Source organism: Condylostylus longicornis, unplaced genomic scaffold (assembly GCF_029603195.1).
Source record: "Condylostylus longicornis isolate FDR11 unplaced genomic scaffold, ASM2960319v2 ptg000031l, whole genome shotgun sequence".
Taxonomy (NCBI): domain Eukaryota; kingdom Metazoa; phylum Arthropoda; class Insecta; order Diptera; family Dolichopodidae; genus Condylostylus; species Condylostylus longicornis.
The window spans coordinates 1,378,739-1,399,375 of NW_026578000.1; the positions used below are offsets into that span (position 1 = coordinate 1,378,739).

At 22.7% G+C, this 20,637-nt stretch overlaps 1 protein-coding gene across 1 annotated transcript; it reads left to right on the forward strand.

The window, feature by feature from the left end:
- The first annotated feature begins 3,239 nt into the window (after window positions 1–3,239).
- LOC129608373 (uncharacterized) lies at window positions 3,240–13,583 on the forward strand. Its single transcript, XM_055519856.1, has 8 exons — window positions 3,240–3,429; window positions 7,674–7,903; window positions 8,003–8,392; window positions 8,590–8,694; window positions 8,780–8,974; window positions 9,041–10,195; window positions 10,313–11,029; window positions 12,651–13,583. The coding sequence occupies exons 3-8, from the start codon at window positions 8,027–8,029 to the stop codon at window positions 13,086–13,088; spliced, it is 2,976 nt and encodes a 991-aa protein (XP_055375831.1). The 5' UTR covers window positions 3,240–3,429; window positions 7,674–7,903; window positions 8,003–8,026; the 3' UTR covers window positions 13,089–13,583.
- Window positions 13,584–20,637: the final 7,054 nt, after the last annotated feature.

A 20,637-nucleotide genomic window follows, 5' to 3' on the forward strand; every position in this document is an offset into this window, starting at 1 on the left:
ATTTAACATTAGCTGTTTGAGTTGTATGGCAGCTACCAGGATCCGTTATTTGAATTGGTCAAATCACGCTGAGCAAGAATATATGAAATGCACATACATACATATATAGATATTCATATTGCAAATGACGCCCTAAAATGATTAGCAAATCCTTACTAAAGTTAATACATCTTTGACTAAGGTGTAGGGTGTAAAAATTAAGATTTGTCCAAAAGTTGAACCTAAATTTGGGTAATGAAAAATAAGTATGTAGTTTATATAATAATATGTACTTATACATAATTAAATTATAATTATAAAAAGCAACACATTATAAACAGTGATGATATCATCATTGGTGTGGCGGCGCTATAATTTTACTAAAAATTTATGACTAATTTTTAACATTACCATTTTAATTTCTTTCAGCCATAAAAAAGTTTGTTATACATGTTGTTAAATACAATAATAACATGTTTGAAATGTATAGTGCGAAAATATAAGTCTCTATGAGAACAATGTGTTAGAATCTGTAAATTTATGTACAAGTATGTACATATATTATGTAACTGAAAAATATTTACAGCATTTATTTTATAGCATAGCAACATTTTTAAAGTATTGAATTACGATTCAATAAAGTGGCGCTTACAATGAGTGAAATTTATTATTCAATATGTATAGCAATGAGTATGTGCGTACATATGTGTGTATATATACCTACGCAAGTATAAAAAGGCATATCGTTTGAATAATGATTCAGACTTAATGGAATTAATGATTGTTTATTTTAAAATGTGTTTGATTATGAGACGAATATTATACGTTTTAAACCGGGAATAAAAATATTTACATATTCACGGAGCAAAGTTCAATTCTAAAAAAAGAAATTAAATTGCATGCGAAATTATGAATGTTTTCAGTTTGTTCGTCTATCATTTAATTGAAAAAATTGCTTTCGTTTATCTGTCAGTTTTAGTTATTTCATTTTGAGAGATATTTGAGTCTTTTTGTATACTTACTTTAGGTACAATAACTCAAATACTGGAAGGTAATTTAGCTAAACGCTATAATTACTAATGTGTGTATATAATTGCAATTACTTTTTTCAAATCCTCACTGAAATTCTCACAATTTCTATCATAAATTATGATTTATTAAAAGTCAACTTGGAATCTGCCTTGCACAAAATTCACTAAAAAACTTCCCAAACAGCAAGCATTTCAATGTTATTTCCGTTTTTATATGCTTTGTTTTGTACATTTTTATGCTCCATAATGAAATTGAAAAATGATCGATTGATTATTTTGTGTATGTATGTAAGTATGTATAAATTTGACATAACAAATAATTAAAATAAATCAAAAATTCTGATTGAATATTTAAGCATACATACATTGATTAATTTTAATTAAAGACCGAAAAAAATGTATTTTTTTTTTATCATGTTTAATTAATTAAAATACAAATACACAAACAACAACGAATGAAGTATTCATTTTGGTAATGAACGATTGTTATATAATTATTTTAAATTTATCATAATGTTTTTAATTAAAACAACTAAACTCTGATTTATATTGACGAGCTTTGATTATACACACAAACACAAATAAGCATAAATAAGTACAATAATGATCTTAAAAATGTTTGCCGAATGCCGATTCGATATCATAAATATCTCTGTATTTTACTTTTACAACGAAAGTACCTACTTTGTTCATATTTATTTTATACTGTACGACAATTGCTACAAACGAGTGTGGTTGTGTTTGTGAAATTTATTATCGACTGTTTTGCTTTTTATTATTGCGACAATGATCAGTAGGCATAAGTGAAAAAAAGATACAATATACAGTAATAGTAATTCTTTGACTTTTTTATGTTTCATATAATAAAAATCGGATATATTTTCAGAAATTGTTTGTACGTTTAGAATTTTCGTTTAACGCACGCTTTATTAAAAGGTGACATTTAATTAACACAAAAAAAAATTCAAGAAGCTGACAAATTTTAGTAGTTGTTTTTTCAAACCAATTTTTTTAACGAATTTTAATATACCAGACAATTCTGTATAGTCGACATTCTGCGGCAAGACGTGTCACTGCGAACATAACTTCAAATATTAAATTCAAGTCGTAATGATATTATTTATGGCTCTACTTCGACAACTGTAATAAGGCTCATTGGGTCTTTTGAAACAAATTAAATGTACAATTACTTTACCCTTACATTTATATCATAGTTTTGACTAACATTTTACTTGTATTTGTTTTACAGTTCATACAATGGATCTTGAAATAGGGGAAGAATATTGTATATAGAAAACTTTTTACCAGTTGGATACCTTTAACATTGTTAAGTTTAACTGCTTAGGTAAACTACATAATTGGTATATCGGAACCATTAATTAATCGAATAAAAAATCGAGAATCGAATAAAATTTTCAATGTAAATGTGGCAGAATGACAATGTCCATTATAAAATTTGTTGTTAAACCTATGCTAGAACAGTGATTTCAAGTATGTTAGAAACCGTCTTACGACATTAAATTCAAAAGCAAAAGCCTAAAAGTCTATATACACACAAATGTATTATGTAAATATATATTTATGTCACAAAATGAGCCGATCAGAATAGGGGGATAACTTTTTTAATATTAATAATAATACCCCACAATTTACCTTTATCGTAAAAATTCTTTTTCATACACACTTATTACTTTCGTTATTATTAATATGATTGTATCTGAACTCGGTTTATTATAAACTCGTATTTAAATATGTACGCTTTACTGATAATAAAAGAAGCAAAAGAAACGAAAATAAAAAGTGAAAACCGGCAGAATTACTTCAAATGTTTTTTTTTTCTGCTTTTTTTTTTCTTTTTGAAGATAGCCATTTAATGTGGTATTATACTTGAATAAGATCCGTTGAAATAACAAAAAATACTTATGATACAATAATAAAAAAAAAAAAAGTTGAATCGCAAAGTAAAGAGACACAAAACAAAAAAGATTCTAAAAAGTAAAAATAAAATACGAAAAATCAAATAAAAAAAATCTTAAAATTTTTTGCTTTTTGCAGAGAAGAATGAAAATTCGTTGTGGTCGTCATCGCCGCAGTCATTTTTATTTATTTGATTCGATTTAAACGTCTGGGTTTCGGCATAATAAAAATTTTAATGTTAAATTTTATGAAAAAATTTTTGCGTTTGCGTTTAGTTCCGTATTCACTGTTAAACTTAATAGACGGCGGCTATAATATTTATTTGGAAAAAATTTTATTTTTTTTTTACTTCAATTTCATTCATGAAAATGAAGTATTTTATTGATTTTTTGTCTCTAAAATAATTCAAAATCACGTGAATTTGTTTTTCGTATAAAATTTTTTTTGTTTTCTTGTTTTTATGGTATTAAATTATTTAAAAATTCATAATATTTTGTTAAAGGTAATTAAGAGTTTTTTTTCAAAAGTATTAGAATTTGAATTCTTTTTGCTGTACTTGAATTAGCAAATAATTGGGTACTTTCTTTTTTAATAAAAAGAAAATTTATTTATAGAAATAATTGTTTGTGTGATTATTGAATAATAATAGTGCAATATATTGTATTGGAATTGCTATTAATATATTTTTAGTTCTTAAATATTTGAATAATGTATAAAGAATTTGAAAATTATATGTAATAGGAAAAAAGAAATTTTGTGTAAAAAAATACATGAATGTTGCCAGTGATGGGATCATGAATTTGTGATACATTTTTCATTAAAATTATTATGTACCAAAACAAAAACATGTGAGAATGTTTTAAATTTAAATGACGCGAAAGTATTATGTTATTTTAACAATAATTTTAATTAGAAAATATAATGATCAAAAAAATATTTATAAAAAATAGAAGAATAGTTTTTCATAATTATTTTCAGTGATAGAAAAGTGGATTGTCCGAAAATATTTAAATGATTTTAACTAGACAAAATAAGCTAAATAAATTTTTAATATAACCTAATGATTTATTAAATTTAAAAATAAATTAATACTATTAAATAGTTTAATTATGTGTGACAAATTCGCCAAATTGTCAAAATCAATAACACTTAGCACAATGTAATATTTTCTCTTTTTAAAGCAAACTATTACAATGAAATTCTTTATAATTTTATTACAAGTAAATTTAAAAAATCTAAATTCATTTTAAAAATCCGACGAATTTATCGCACATAAAATTAGTTTTTTTATGTCACTTAAAATGGTCAATTACCATTAAAATTATTTAACTATCATGGTGATTTTTACGCATTAGCATTTTAATAAGCGCATATTATGTTAATTATGTAGTTCAGTGATAAGAAATAGGACCCAAGTAACAAATATGTACATAAAATTTTAATACGATTTATTCATATAATATATCAGAAAAAAATAATATCAATATAATTTGAATAAAAACAATATAGTTGTTCTGAAATTAAAAATTTTAGAATTACGATGTAATTTTGTACGACTCTCTTTAAAAATACTATTTCAAATTGCGTACCTATTTAAAAAAAAACATTAATTAAATACTTTTTACTCCAAATTTTCATTAAAAAGTCCCATCATTGATAACAACCCATGAAAGATTCAATATGTTGACATCTACAATGTCAGGAAAATATGCTATATATACAAAACAATAAATTTTTGCCATTCTATATACATATAATATGTATTTGTGTTTAAAATGTTTATATGTATTAAATGTCAAACAATATTATAATGTAAATGTGTATAGCATACTCTTTTGGCAAATATTTTTATGGCATTCAGGACAATAAGAGAGTTGAAGAGAAACAATTCTCTTATAGTCAAAAAATATTTCAATATAAAAATCTGAGAGAAATTTTTTATATTTGAATGGGAAAAAGAACAGTGGCCCCATAATAAAAGTTACACATTTTATACCTTCTTTAAAATTAAGGAATATTGCTATGGCTCCGTTGAACTTCAATTACAGTCTGGTAATAATAAAAATTACTAACTAATTTCTTTTGTAACAATAAAGGAAAAAAGTGACTTTGAAGAAGGCATTGATAAGAATGCTGCGAAACAGATTAAATAAAGGTTTATTTAAATTTTTATTTGCATATTTTTTTGAAGATATTCATAATGATAAAAGTTGTTGGAACTAATTCTAATCAATATTTTTTTGTATTTCTTTATTGTCATAATAAAAATGCTTGATAAAGTTAAAGTTCATAAACAAAATAAGTAGTAAAGTTAGATTGCTTATATTATAAAGGTGAGGCTTTTATTATTAACCGAAGATTAATTTCTTTGTAGTGGTAAGAGTTATTAAATAGAAAGAGAGTGTTTGTAAATTGTATGTTTGTATTGTGAGATATAATGATATAAGCACGTGGTATTTGATTTTACATTATTTTTGTTAAGATAACCACTACAATAATAAAAATTTGATATTATTGCTATTGAACTCAAAATACATATATACAATGAGTGTAATGTAATCTATTCGAGATTATGGTATGTATGTAATATTTATACATACGGTATAATAAAAATATTAAATTGTTTTGATAACATACTGTGTAAATTAAGTTTGTATTTATCAATTTTTACTCATAAATTGAGATAATCATAAACAATTATGTGAAAAATTTTTCCTATAAATATTCATATATAAATACATTGTACATACATAAACATTTGTACATATCCATACATTTTATTATAAAATTGATAAAATGAAATAATCATAGATAATTGTTATGCTTTATAAAACTATGTACATACCTAAATATATGTATGTGTTGTATTTAAAAAATTATTCAATTTACAGGGTGGTTGCGTTCTCCTTTTTTTTATACTTCAAAAAAAGTGACATTATTTATACATATTTGAATTCATTTATAAATACAAATAGCACTTATTTAATTTGTAAATAAAGTAGGTATAAAAGGGACATTTTTCTGCGGTATTTCATGAGAAATATATACATATATGTACATATACAGGTACGTCTTTTGCTATTAATGTTCAATATTAGCTTGTTAGCTTCTGAAAAAACTTAAAAATGCAAACACACTAGGACATATGTATCATATGTCAATTTTCTAGTTTATCGATAGAAAAATTGGAATTTTAAAAATTTAACTTCTAAAAAATCGTAAAATTCCTCATTTTATTTTGAAAGTTTAATTAAACAAATTTCACACAATATGCATAAAAGCTTAAAAATAAATTTTTTAAATGATCATTAAAAAGTACCGAAATCAATCGGTAGATATCAGTACTTAATTTGTTTTCTAAATTTAGATATAGCAATATTACAAAATTTGAAATTATTTTATAACAAAACTGTCCCTAATTTTATTTTTTGAAATTTTTATTAATTTATTATCTAGAATAAATAAAATGAATTTAGTTCAATTTTTATTTGTTAGATAGCTAAAATTATACCATTACACATATGTACATCTACATATTATGTAGTCGAAATGAATAAAAATCTATTGAAAATTATTTAAGCTTAAATGCTCAATTAAATTTCTTGACTTAAAATATTTTAAAATAAATAAAATTTTCTTAATAAAATCAATTAATTTTTTGTTCTAAATTAAGAATTAATTCAAAGTGTTGTTCATTCTTTATTATTGAAATACGCAATTCATTTGCATTTTGTTTGCAAGTGTTTAGTATTATTGATTTGGAAGACACACATGACATCTTTGATCGTGATTTTTAATCAAAATAAGTATTGCATGCTTAATACAAAAATAGTGTAAAAGTGAAATTTTGTTTTCTTTTTCTATAATTGAATTTCTAATAATATTAAGTAAGCAAAAATAAGTGTTTGAATTTTAATTTAATATTGATATGTTTAAGAATTAGTAAAAACCATTTTACTTTATAATATTTCTATAATTTCTGTACCAGAGCTACTAGATAAAATGATTTTATTAATTTTAATTTTAAATATTGTGTACTAAACTAAAATGCTTGGAATTTTATACTAATTTATCTACATTCTAATATTTGTATTACTTAAATATGATATATAATAGTTCCGGAGTCTTAAAATTTTTGATTTTAATTCTTATTGCTCGTAGTTTTTATATGGAAGTTTCGATAAATTAAATTTTTACCTGAAAGTGATGCTGTTCATGATTCACTAGGTCTATTTGAGTTAAATACAACTTGTATATAATTATTTAATTACTTATATATAATTATAACTTGTATATAATTATTATTATATATAATCAAGAAAATAAAATTGAATTATTAATCATTACTTCTACAAGTGCTATAATTATCCAATATTATTAATTCTTTATGAGCAATTTTTTTAAATTATTTGTATTTTAATTGGCACCATTTTGATTTTGTATTTTAAATGTATAAATAATATCAAATTCCACTTAATTTTAAAATAGATTAAAATAAACATTGTAAATGCAAAAACATTTATAATAAAAATTCCGACTTTTACCTAATCTACTACATTTTATTGTTATATTTGTTAGAACTGCGAATAATGTTTGTATGTACCCATGTGAATTCCAGTTATTTTATTACCTTTTCAAAAATTATATTTATAGGTATTTAAATAAAATTTTATTATTATAAGTAATTCTCACCTGCTAATTTTTTATTTATATACAACATTTGTTGGATTTTTAAAATCGTTTCAGCTGTTTTATTTAGAAATCACATAGAAACTATTTTTAAATCTAAGAATTATAATATTTGTTTGCCTCTGCCACGCACATGAAACAAAATATCGAAAAAGAGAACGAAAACATTAAAAAAAGAGAAAGAGAGGAAAAGGTGAAATAATCTTACAAAAAATTTATTTACCTTTTTATTCGTTTTCAATTTTGAGATTATTATAAAATTGTACATTGGATTCTATATTTGTTTGGTGAGTAAAAGAGATTTTTTTTATTTTAGAAATTACATATAAGAGAGTTTTCATTATTTTTTCTCAAAATTTATGATAATATTTACATTATTTTTCTAGATAAGAGTAAAAAATATTAAGATAATGTCAGCATTATATCAGAAGATCTTACCAACAGTGCCAGATATGATCACTCTTGATATTGATAGTACCGGTTTTATTGACTCAGCGGAAGCATCAGTTTATAATTCTCTAGAAAATTTATCATCAAAAGATTATGAGGATTATCAAAAAATGATGGAGGAATCAATTAAAAAAACTGGTTGGAATTTAGAAAATTTTGAAGCTGCAGTTGATAAAGGCGGTAATCCATTTCAAATATGTGATAATTCAAAAGAAAATTGCTATCAAAAATTACTGAAAAAAGAAATTTTAATTAAAACGGATTATGAAGATGCTTTAGAATATCGTGAAATGTGTATCGATTGGATTCGTCAAAATCCAAGTTTGGTAAGCGAAATTTTCTTAATTTTTTCATTTTGTATACATATTAAATTTTTAGAGTAAATTATAAATACTGTGTGTTTATATGTATAAATGTATGTTATAAAAATAAATGTACGTAATAGTGGAAATAATTCATATTTAATGTAGGTTAAGTTTAACCACGTGATAATTTACTTAATAATTAAACTTATTTGTTTCAGCATTTAGAGAATGTGACTAAATTAATTAATATTTCATCAGACTTTGGAAGAGAACAAGTTAATAAATTGAAAAAAATTCTGCAAACAGATCATTATGATGTGTTGGTAAGTGTAGCTCTCTGTAATATTATTGGTATATCACAGTACAAAACTTAAAATAAAAATTAACTTTATTTTTTAATTAACATAGGATGTTTTACAAGATCTTCTAGAGGAATCATTTGAAGCAAATGATATTGAAATTTTTTTAACGTCTCTTGCTAATGGTGCTGATATTTTACTTAAGGACAGTATTTCAAATGAGAGCGTGTTTGATGGAATCATAAGTAGAATTGATCGTTATGAATATTTTAAAGTTTCTTATTATTTTATATTTCGGCATAAGGTAAAAATAATAAATTTAAAACCTTTGTAATAATGATTAAATCTTCGATTCAATTTATATTTTCAGCAATATTCAAAGTCAGAAGTTATTTCAACAATGAATATAATTTATCATAATAAAGATCCTGATATGTTTGTTGAATTATCAAATTATATGTTCCTAGCAGCTGTATCAAATACATTGCCATTAGAAATAGCTAAATTTATTGAAATAGCACGAAATTTTGGACAATTTAAAGCGTTTCATAAAAGTTTAGATGAAAGTGTTTTCCTTTCATATTCATATAATTTTTATGATAAATTATTTGCAAATTATAAATTAAAAAATGAAGCAAAATATAAAATTATTGAGATGACTTTTGAAACACATAAATCAAATATTGAAGCTCTATTAGATCATCGGGATTATTTGAAAAAAATTTCATTAGATATTGATGAAAGATTAGAATTAGTTTTTATAATGGAAAATAATATTATTTGGAAGGAGACTGCAACATTTAAAAAAAGATTTAGAAAATTTTTTGAAAAACATCAACATGAAATTAAATCGGATACAAATGTTAAATATGATTTTATTGATTTAATAACAAGCGCTATTTATTACGATAATATTGAAGCAATGCGTGTTATATTGGATAAAGCATTTGAATGTTGTGCTCATACAAAAAAACAATTAAGAGATTCATATTTTCGTAATCAAAATTTAATTGGAATTAATGAATTGATTTGTGTTAAATTTTTATATGATGAAGTCATGAAAAATGATTTTACATTATTATCATATGCTATAAATAAAGATAGTAAGGATGCTATTAGTGAATTATTAAAACGTGGTGCTCATTTAATGATTAAAGATTCATATTATAGATCAAATGTTATATATTTTGAAAAACATCCAAAATTATTAGAAAATCATTTAGATAATTGTTTATTATGGTATGATGAATATTTAGATCAAGAAGAGAAATTTAAAGATTTCTATTATGAAAAAAATCCACAATTATTAGATGAAAGAAAAAATTTAGTATTTAAAAAGAAATTATTCTCTGAGAGAATTTTATTAAATTTTAAAAATTTCATACCACCAGATGAATTTCATCATAAAAATGAAAAAATATTTGATGTGATATTAGATTTAGCACAAAGTAATAATTTAAATTATTTATTAAAGCATCCACTAATAACATCATTAATAATATTAAAATGGAATTCATTATCAAAAATATTTTTAATTAATTTTATAACAATAATATTATTTTTTTTAACATTTGTTTATTATAATATGTTTAGATTTAATTTTATTGATAATGATAATAATTTTTATTTAGTTTTATATAATATAAGTAGTGTAATTGTTGTAATGATGTTAATATTTTTTATATTACGTGAATTATTTCAATTTTATTTAATGAAATGGTCATATTTTACACATGTAATCGATTGGTTACAAATTATATTAATATTATTAATAATATTAACATTACCATTATATAATTTTCATAAGGAAACAATTAAAGGATTTACATCATTAGCAATATTATTTTCGGCAATGGAATTATCAGTTGTTATAAGATCAGCATCATTATCATTTTTATCAGTTTATGTTATTATATTTGAACAGGTTATTAAAACATATTTAAAAATTTCAATATTATTTGGTATTTATATAGCATCATTTAGTTTTTGTTTTATGATATTATTTGGTCATGAAATTAATAAAGAACAAAAAATAGGTGATAATTTAAAAAATGGTAGTGTTAATGAAAGTGCAATTAATTATAATAAAATTACAACATCAACTGATACAGTAGCATCATCATCATCATCATCAAGTAATGATGAAAATGAAGATAATGATTTAGAAGGATTAGAATTTGGTAATTATGTTCCAACAGCAATTAAAACATTAGTAATGTTTGTTGGTGAATATGAAGGTGGTACAATTATGTTTCATTCAAAATATTATTGGGGTTATTTAATATTCTTCATATTTGTTTGTTCAATGGCATTAGTGGCAGTTAATTTATTACATGGTTTAGCAGTCAGTGATGTTCAAGTAAGTCATTATAATAATTACTTTCTTTCTTATAATATGTACATATATATGTTATTAGTTTTCATAAGATTTAATATTCAAGTCACATTTAAAATAAGTAATCTAGAGTCATTCCTTAAAATGTTCATTTATAATATTTTGGTTTGGTTTGAAAAGTAATATTTAATAATTATTCTGTATTTTTACTAAATTTTCGAAATTTAAATGTAGATTGTTAAATAAATGAACAAAATGAATTTAAGGTACTAATTTTAGATTACTTTTAAAGTTTTAATTATTTTATCGTGTATTTTTATTTTGCTTGTGCATTCTATAAAATCAATATTAGTTATTTTAAATTTTACATATGTATGTATTATTTGTGGTGAAGGAAAATTTTCGAATTGTAATAGTATATAAATTGTTAAAATGTCGAAAAGGTGACAGAATTATATATTTTTTTTTTTCAAATTAATTGTGATTTCATTGTAGTATTGGGTTGGCCAAGTTATTATTATAAATTTTGGGCAATGTACATATACATAATTTGTTGGTAGGGTTCTGTTACAGAATTTCATTAACTTTCATACTAAATTATGAATAAACATGCTATGTATAGCTTTATATGTTAGTTGAATATAAAAATATTGTAATTGTTTTGTATATTCTTTAAGAGTAACAGAAAAATTTTCGAATAAAAATTAAATACCCAATTAAAGAAATTTTATATAATTTCAGTTGTACTCGAAATTTCAAACTATGTACTGAATTAGAATTTGTTTTCAAATTATAAATTTAATAGGTCAATCCAATAAAATCTTAATCAACATTTATTGTACTTGTACTTACCCATATAACAATTTAATTTTGAAAATTTTTTGTGATTTTTAAAATACACCAATAACAATTAATACGTGCAAGTATTCTCACTTATAAGAGTTTACTTTACTGTATTATAACATAAAAACGTCTCGGTTCTAGATCCAAAAAAAAATTTTTTTATTTCATGAAAAAAATTTAGTAGAAAATTAAATAAAATTTTTTTCCAATTTTTAATTTTCTCATTTATATTAATTCCCACTTTTTTTTTTTTTAATTTATTTTATTTTTTAAGGTTGCCAGGGTAATATGCAAGTCCTAATAAACAATTTTTTTTTCTAATTAAGTATAAAATGCAAACTATTTAAATATTAATGTTTAAACTTGATTATAAATTAAATAAAGTATAACTTGTAATGTATGTATGTTATAATGTATGTTTATATACTATATAATATTATGTACATGTTATGTTACATAAATGTATATATATATATATATATACATATATAGATATTTGTATTTTATGCATTTCTTTAAAAAGTCAGTATTGTGTTCTTTTTTTGCCATTTTATATTTTAGAAAATAATTAATAAAGTTAAACTTTATAGCATTCATTAAATATTTTACAAATTAAAAGAAATATTATGTTAAAAATACAGTAATGATTTCAAAAAAAAAAACGAAACTAAAATCAAATTAAAAAACACTTACTATTTATATAAATAAATATTTTTAAAAATATTTTTTTTAATTTACAATTAAAATTCTAATTTTTTTATTTTTCATTCTTTATTTATTTTATATATATATATATATATAGGCTATTATACATAAAGCTGAATTAAATAATTTAATATTTAAAGCCAGTATGTTACCAAAATATGAGAAAGCATTAAATCAATTATCAAAAACACGTTTTTTACATCGAACTGATTTTTATGTTGATTATTTTGTTAATTCACGTATTCTAGTCAATGATGATCGAACAGTAACATTTGCTGAATTTGATAATGGTAATAAATATTCAAGAGAGAATTTTCAATATCGTTTCGGTTTAAAAGAATTACATATTAGTAAAGGTACTGTACAACAAATAAAACAAATATTACAAGGTAAAATAGCTGAACGTGAACCAAAACCATTAGATCCAATTAGAACAGAAATTGATGAAATCAAAAGATTATTAAATCAAGTACTTCATAATACCGATATACATAGGAGGCCATCCGAAAATGTAATGGTTTATACACCAAATTAGTTTTAAGTATAAAAAATATATTATTTTGTGTACTTAAAAAAAAACAAAAATTTTTATTAAAATTAAATTTCGAATTAAGTGAACTAAGCCTGAATGAATACGGTATACGGTATGCTTTGCAATAAAACAAAAATAAAAACAATTAATTCCATAATATGTTTAAATTGTCCTAAATTATTGTGGTACTATCGCACCGGATTCGAAATTCCAAAGCGTTGCGCGGTGTTAGAACTAAAAAATTAATTTAATTGTCTTGAACGTTTTTTAATGTAATGTAAATTTATTACCGTGTAGTATAGTTATTGTATACTGTAAACGGTAATTGTGATCACTGCATACCGGATGCCTCTCTTCATTCAAGTTTAGTACAAAAGTTTAGTTATTTTAAAAGCAAAAAAATGTATGTATTCTAGTTAAGAAAAAAATTTTGTAAAATTCTGATATTGAGATCATAAAATTATTAAATAAAATAAATATTTGGACAAGTTACATATATGTACATAATATTATGTTGTAACGTAAATAATTTTTTTATATTTTGTATATACTTTGTTAAGTGTAATAAAATATTTTATTATTGTAAAACAAAATTTATTTTTAATATTTGTAAACATTTTGGATTTTTTTTTTTTGAAAAAATTTTATATTTTTTTAAAATTTTTCTTTAAATTTACGGTACATATATGTACGATATATCCCATTGTTCTCTTTTCAAAAGTATGTAAAATTTTTTATTAAAGAATTTAAAATTTGTAAATTAATTTTATTCTAAAAATTATAAAATTGTTGAATGATAATTCAATAAAATCAAATGATGCGTCTAATTCTAAGAGAATATAAATCATAATTTTTTAAAATTATATTTGATTGCATATACGTAGCACAATATATTCAAAATATAAGTTTTTAATTGTAAAAATCCTGAATTTTTGATTTTAGAACACTACCGTACTTATATGTTATTAGATTACTACAATGTACAATGTGGTATATCACATTACTTTTAAAAATTTTCAATTATATTATTAAAAATATTAAGAATTAAAGTATTTTAAATTTATTTAATGTAAGGATCTCTTACAAACAACAAAAAGATGATATGATAATGAAGAGAATATAAAAAAAAGTTTTTACTAAATATATTTTATTTTTATATACATATAGAATACATATACATATATTTTTATAAAGTGTGGGTAAATTTGCACAAAAGTTTTCTATTTTACACCACACGTTCTATTTTTTTTAAATTACATAAAATTTTTATTTCTATTTGGCATAATTAAGTTTTGAAAAAATATTTTGTATTAAAAAATTTTAAACATAAAATTAAGAAACAAAAAAATAAGTTAAAAATCATATAATTTTTTTTTGCATAATTTGCAAAATTAAGGCAACAAATAATTAAAATTATTAAATTAAAAAAATAAAAATTTATTATTCAGAGCAATTTTCATGTACCTTATTAAAAATATTTCAGATTATACAAAAATAAAAGAAAAATTAATTTAAAAAATTCAAATTCAGTTTAAAAAATATTTAAGGGATTTGTAAAATTTTAATAAAAATTTAATGGTTTTTTTTTTGTTTTTTGTATAAATGTTATTTTTTTATTAATTTTATTAATAATATTAAAAACAATTATTAATGTACTTTTAAATTTTGTAAATTTTGTACCGCCTGTCTATTTTAAAAATAAATTTTATACAATTATTATACATATTAAATAATATTTTGTTTTTCTCTAAAAATTTGTATATATACAAGTATTATTAAAAACTAAATGTTTTTTTACTAATTGAATTTAAACTGAAAAATTGCCAGAGTTGCATTAAATTTAAAATTAACACTCCGATATAATACAGTTATATTACTATAACGAAACGAACTTGAATATTAAAAAAAAGTTTGAATTACTTTAATTGTAAATTGTAAATGTAATTTCTAACTTAAGAGCATTTAATTTATAAGAAAAGCAATCAAACCATTAAAAGTATTCAATTAGTAAAAATATGTACTAGACTCTGATTAAGTAATAAGATAATGATTAGAGAATCGTAAAGCACACGAGAGGCACATTCTAGTTTCAAAAGAGTTGTGAGTACGACTAATTTACTAAAATACTAATGTATTAAAATTATAAATTAGTAAATTAATATTTTCAAATTAATTTCGATTTTCGTATTTAAAAAAATGGTAATGCACAGTTTACATGTACAATTTATATGTATAGAATACAAAAATCGTTTCACGAATATCAAATTACATAGTTAGGTTCCTGAACGCGGTCTATTTGCTAGTCCTTCATAAAACAAAAAATTATTAAACCTATGCCATATACCTATTTGTATGTAAATTAAGAATCTACATTTTATGGTTTGAGAGACCTTATGTTTTATGGACACCCAATATACAAAGCTTTTAATTTTTCAATTTAATATAAAGAAGGTGTAATAATTTTAAGGTAAGGTCAAAAATTATGTGATATCCATAAAACATGTCTATAAAATCAATATTATTAAAATGAAGATTTGATTTTTTTACAGATTTTTACTTTCTTTGAAAACGAATATAATAAAAGAAATTGTGTTATAGACGTTGACATAAAAAATGAAATTTATTATTTCCGAAAAATATATAATTTTACCTAATTTTACCAACATTGGTAATATAAAAATAAATTATGATAAGGGCTGACAAATTTAATGGTTAATATAATAAAAATTATTGTTTATTTTTATATAAAAATTTTTATTAGGTATTTTTACTTTTTGATATTTCTATCAGGATCTATACATACATACATTTGTATATAAATCTTAGAAAGAGAATTAGGTAACATTGGTCTACTGTATAATCATAAAATTTCTATAAGGATATACTAACTTCTATATTAATAAAAAAAAAACAAAAAACAAGGCAAATTTTAATAGAGCATCCGATTATAATGCTTTAATGGGCTATTAAAATATCGATTTTTTTTATTTTATTTATTTCAATAAAGAAAACCAAAAATTTTTTTAAATGAAAAGCATTCAAAATGGAATAAGATCTTGATTTTGCATATTCTTAAGAGCTATGCTACAATAATAAAAATTTTTAATGATTAAAATGGTTAAACAGAGAAATTCTCTGAAAATAATGAATTTCGCTGTCAAAATACACTGGAGCAAAAACAATTACACTCATTAAAATCAGAAGGTCGGAAATATTTTTATAAAAAAAATTTGAATCTATTGATTTGTTTCCTCTCGAAGGCGTATAAAAACACGTTATGCGTTTCTGACGGTGACTATCAACTCGTTAACAGGAAAATGTAGTTTACACAGATGACATTGCCTTGCTTTTCTGTTCACATAGTGAGCGAAACTAGTTCAAATCTGCATTTGTGCAATTGTACGATTTGAACTGCAACAAACATTTTACTAAATAATTCTAATCAGATAAAGAAATTAAGCAAATATAAAGAAAATTCATGTATTCTTAAGTAAATGTCTTATAGGAGGTTATTCAAAATTTCCCATTTAATAAGAGTTTTCGACATAGAAGAACTATGAGGACTTGAAAATGAAAAACCTTGTTGATTTCAATAAAAGAAGAACGACGCCATTTTGGTCATATTTTAAGAATATCTAAAAATTTAATTATACTTCAAGCTATAAAGGCTTTCGAGCAATTAAAATAATTAGTAAGTATAATAAAGTGCTATGGTGAGGCAACTGAAAAGAATGAACAAAATAAAGTGAATTATTTAAATTTTATGTTAAAATGCAAATATTTATTATTATATATATAAAATTATTATATAAACATACATGAATTCAAATAAATATTATTTTAGAAGAATAGGAATAAGTAGGCATGTATATAGGTGTACAAATAAAAGTGTTGTCAATAATTGGCCAAAGAAAAATATACTTAAACATTAATATTCTATATATATGTATGTATGTATATATGAGAGAGAAAAAAATCAACAAAGATAATGTCCTTCGTTTTTAGAAAAATAATCTTTAATTATAAAATATTAACATAGCTAACAAAATCGATTCCCAGAAATTCTGTATAGGTCAGAAAAATTAAATAAATTGCCTATACCAATTTCAAAAGAAAAAATAATATCCTTTTAAAAATATGTACACATATTAGCCTTTTTTTTTTTTCTTTTGTTATACATATATGATTGCCTTAAATAAAAGCCTATTTAAATACTTTTTACTACCCAATATCCTTGTTATAGTTAAAAGAGGAATTTAAAGATAACATTTAATATAGCTTGAAACTTTTTAAGACAATAACGCTACTGTATATATATATATATATATATACATTGATTATACACTATATTAATACATATATGTATGTATAATAATATGTGCTTTTACATAAACCTCATACATATAAATACATACTCGTATTATGTATGAATAGATAAAATTTTTGAAGATCTTCAAAATTTTTCCAAAATTATCTAAATTCAGTATAGAGTCTTCCAATTTAAAACCACAATAAAATACAAGAATTTACTTTTTTGTTACAATAAAGTACAAGGATTTAAATTTTTGAATCGAAAACATCCATGAGAGCAACATACTCGTATGGTATTAATTTTTCGTCTAAGAACACTGAAACAAAACATTGTACAAATTTTTGAGGTTGGAAATTTCAAAATAGTTACGAGATTCAATTAGTTATTGATTTATTAGAGATATTGTGCTGTGATGGTATCACTTTCAAATTCATGTTTTCAAAATCCAATTCCTAAAATTGATTGTGACACAAGTTATTTAAGTGCATCCTCTGTTAATTAAAATAGATCTAGTTAGTAACCGGTTTTGATAATCTAAAAATTTACTTTAAAACAAAAACTTGGAGAAGTCACTCATTAAATATTTCCATATTGAGGATTGGTTTTTTAAAAACCAAAATGTTATTCTAGAAATCACTTATATGCACATATGCACATATAAGTATATAATACATCAAAATATTTCACGCTAAAATCACTTAAGAATGTTATTTATACTCAAAATTGTCAGCCATAAACTCACTAAAAAGACGGCGGCATGAAAGACCAAAAAATTTCGTCCCCAAAAATATTACTGAACAATTTACACTCATGAGAACATCATCAAGAGGTAATCAATAAAAAAATCACTCAAATAAATCACTCAAAACAAAAAACAAATAACTCAAAAATGAGATTTTTCTTGTTCTTTTCTGGCAAAATGTTGCGTCTAAGGATCTAACCCCCAATCTTTTTTACGTTTCTACATTTAACTTTTATCACAGATTATTTGAAATGCGTGCTCAAATTAAGTATTATAGTTTTTAGTTAATTCAATTGAGTCTAAAATTTTTGACTCGAAATTAAATAAAAATGTCCGAACGAGTTTAATTTTTTTAAAGTTTTTATTTTTATAAAAATTTATTAAATTTCAATTTTACTCTAACTGATTTTTGTTTAATGTACATATATACCAACGTATCTACAATAGGTTCAAATAGGGCACTGATATATAATAATATTATACATATGTACGTATATTGTCGATAGTAGTTAAGATCATTCGAACTCTTATTATTACCAGAAACCGGAAGTAAATCCTTTTTTTTTTTTCTTAATATACAATAGTATATTATGTTGTTATGGCAATATGTATACTGTCAAAATAAAAAGTTTTGCACAATATTTAAAAAGTTCCATGTTCATCTCCTTCCATATCACTACTTTAATTTTACATTCTGTATTCGTTTCCATGAATTTTCATTAAATTTGTCCTAGAATTACTGACCGCATTGCATATACAATAAGGGAGGTGATTGGATAGCACTAAATTTTGATTATCAAGTTTTGTGTGGAAACGCACTTCTGCATGGTGCGGAAATGTTAATAATCATTGGTCTGTCGATCTGTGTGCCTGCCTGTGTTTGCACGCGTGTATCTAAAGTTCGGCTGAACCGACATTGATAAGATTTCATATGTGAGTTTACTTTGGTATTTCATATGTGAGTTCATTTTATCACGGATTGATCAGGCTTTGGGAGCTTTTAGAATACATCATGCTTTCGGAACTGCATTATTTTTGCGCATATTAAAAGAAATAATCAAATTTCAAATTTAATATTTAAATTCGGGGTGCTAAAATCATAAATTTACAAATATTTTGGAATGATCACGGTTCGGAAATTATACGAGTACTATTATGGTCGAATTTAAAATTTTTATAATATTTTTGGAACTAATTGACGAAATTTCTTGAAATTTGATATTTAACTTCTATTTGCTACCGAAACTAACTGGGGAACTTTTCAGAGAATTTAGACGGACAAAGCGTTACTACGTTTAAGTTTACTAAAAGTTTACTAATGTCGTTAATATTGAAAAGAAGTGATTAAAATGCAAAAATTTTCATAATCTTATATGATACTTTCACTAAGCTGTAGAAATATATATTGAGGTCGGTTATGTGCTGAACACATCCGATTTTTTTTGAGAGTACCTTTCATTCATACATACATGTAAGCATATTTTATAATAGTTAAAAATATTTGTTGTATTAAAAAATAGAGAAAAGAGAAAATAGAGAGAAAAAAAAACACATTACATTCATTCCCATTCGAACTTGTTTAATATTGAGGTAAAGCCTGCGAGGTCCCAATTGAAATTCCAAAAACTGAAAACAATAGTATATGTAGAATAAAGTTACTGTTAAATGAGATAATATAAAGGAGTAATAATATTTGGTTAAACAAAAGTACAAAAAAACAAATATCCTTGAACAATTTTTTGTTTTTTTTTATCTTTTTATTTTGCCTCCTGCCTTCTGGTTTGTTTTCGGAAATGTTTTTTTATTTGTTTTTTTTTTTTTTGTATTCATTTTGTTGAATAGCCCCTTGCATAGATAATGAAATGAAAAAGTTTTCATATACATACATTGTGTGTATATCCTTTTAAAAGTGGACATCATCACATAAAAATTTTAAATTAAAATAATTTCGAATTCTTTCAATATTATCGAATATTTAATACACTTTAACTACACAAATATATAATAATTATTCCAGTAAGATCTCGAAATTATATTAACAGTAATGCAAAAGAATTGTGAAAATTCTTTAATGTCGATGTAATTAAACATTTAACAGAAATCAATTTATCGACCTCGTAGTTTTGTCAACGTCAAATTTTAAACCATTTTCTAAACACCGAAAACTCAATCTTCTTGTTACAGATTAAAATATGTGATTCGCTGATAAAAAGCAATGAGTTAGGGTGATTAAGTTACGGGCGCCAGAAGGTACGGACATTGGACCTCAACAACCGGAAAGGTATTGAAATTTTAGTTTATTAGTATTTTTTTTTTTTTTTTCCTTTGTTCACTCCTAGAAGGAGCATAGGGCTATTAGGAATATTTGAAAATTATTTGTATAATATTTTTATTAGTATTGTATATTAAGTTATAATAATATTGAATATAATTTTTATAGTGACCTGACCGGGGTTTGAACCCGAGACCCTTCGGTTAAAGGACCGGTGCCATAACCA

Bases quoted from the DNA above. Each gene is read 5' to 3' on its own strand.
- LOC129608373 (XM_055519856.1), top strand. From the start codon at position 8,027: ATGTCAGCATTATATCAGAAGATCTTACCAACAGTGCCAGATATGATC. The intron at 8,393-8,589 runs GTAAGCGAAATT...TATTTGTTTCAG, and splicing joins TTCGTCAAAATCCAAGTTTG to CATTTAGAGAATGTGACTAA. The intron at 11,030-12,650 runs GTAAGTCATTAT...ATATATATATAG, and splicing joins TAGCAGTCAGTGATGTTCAA to GCTATTATACATAAAGCTGA.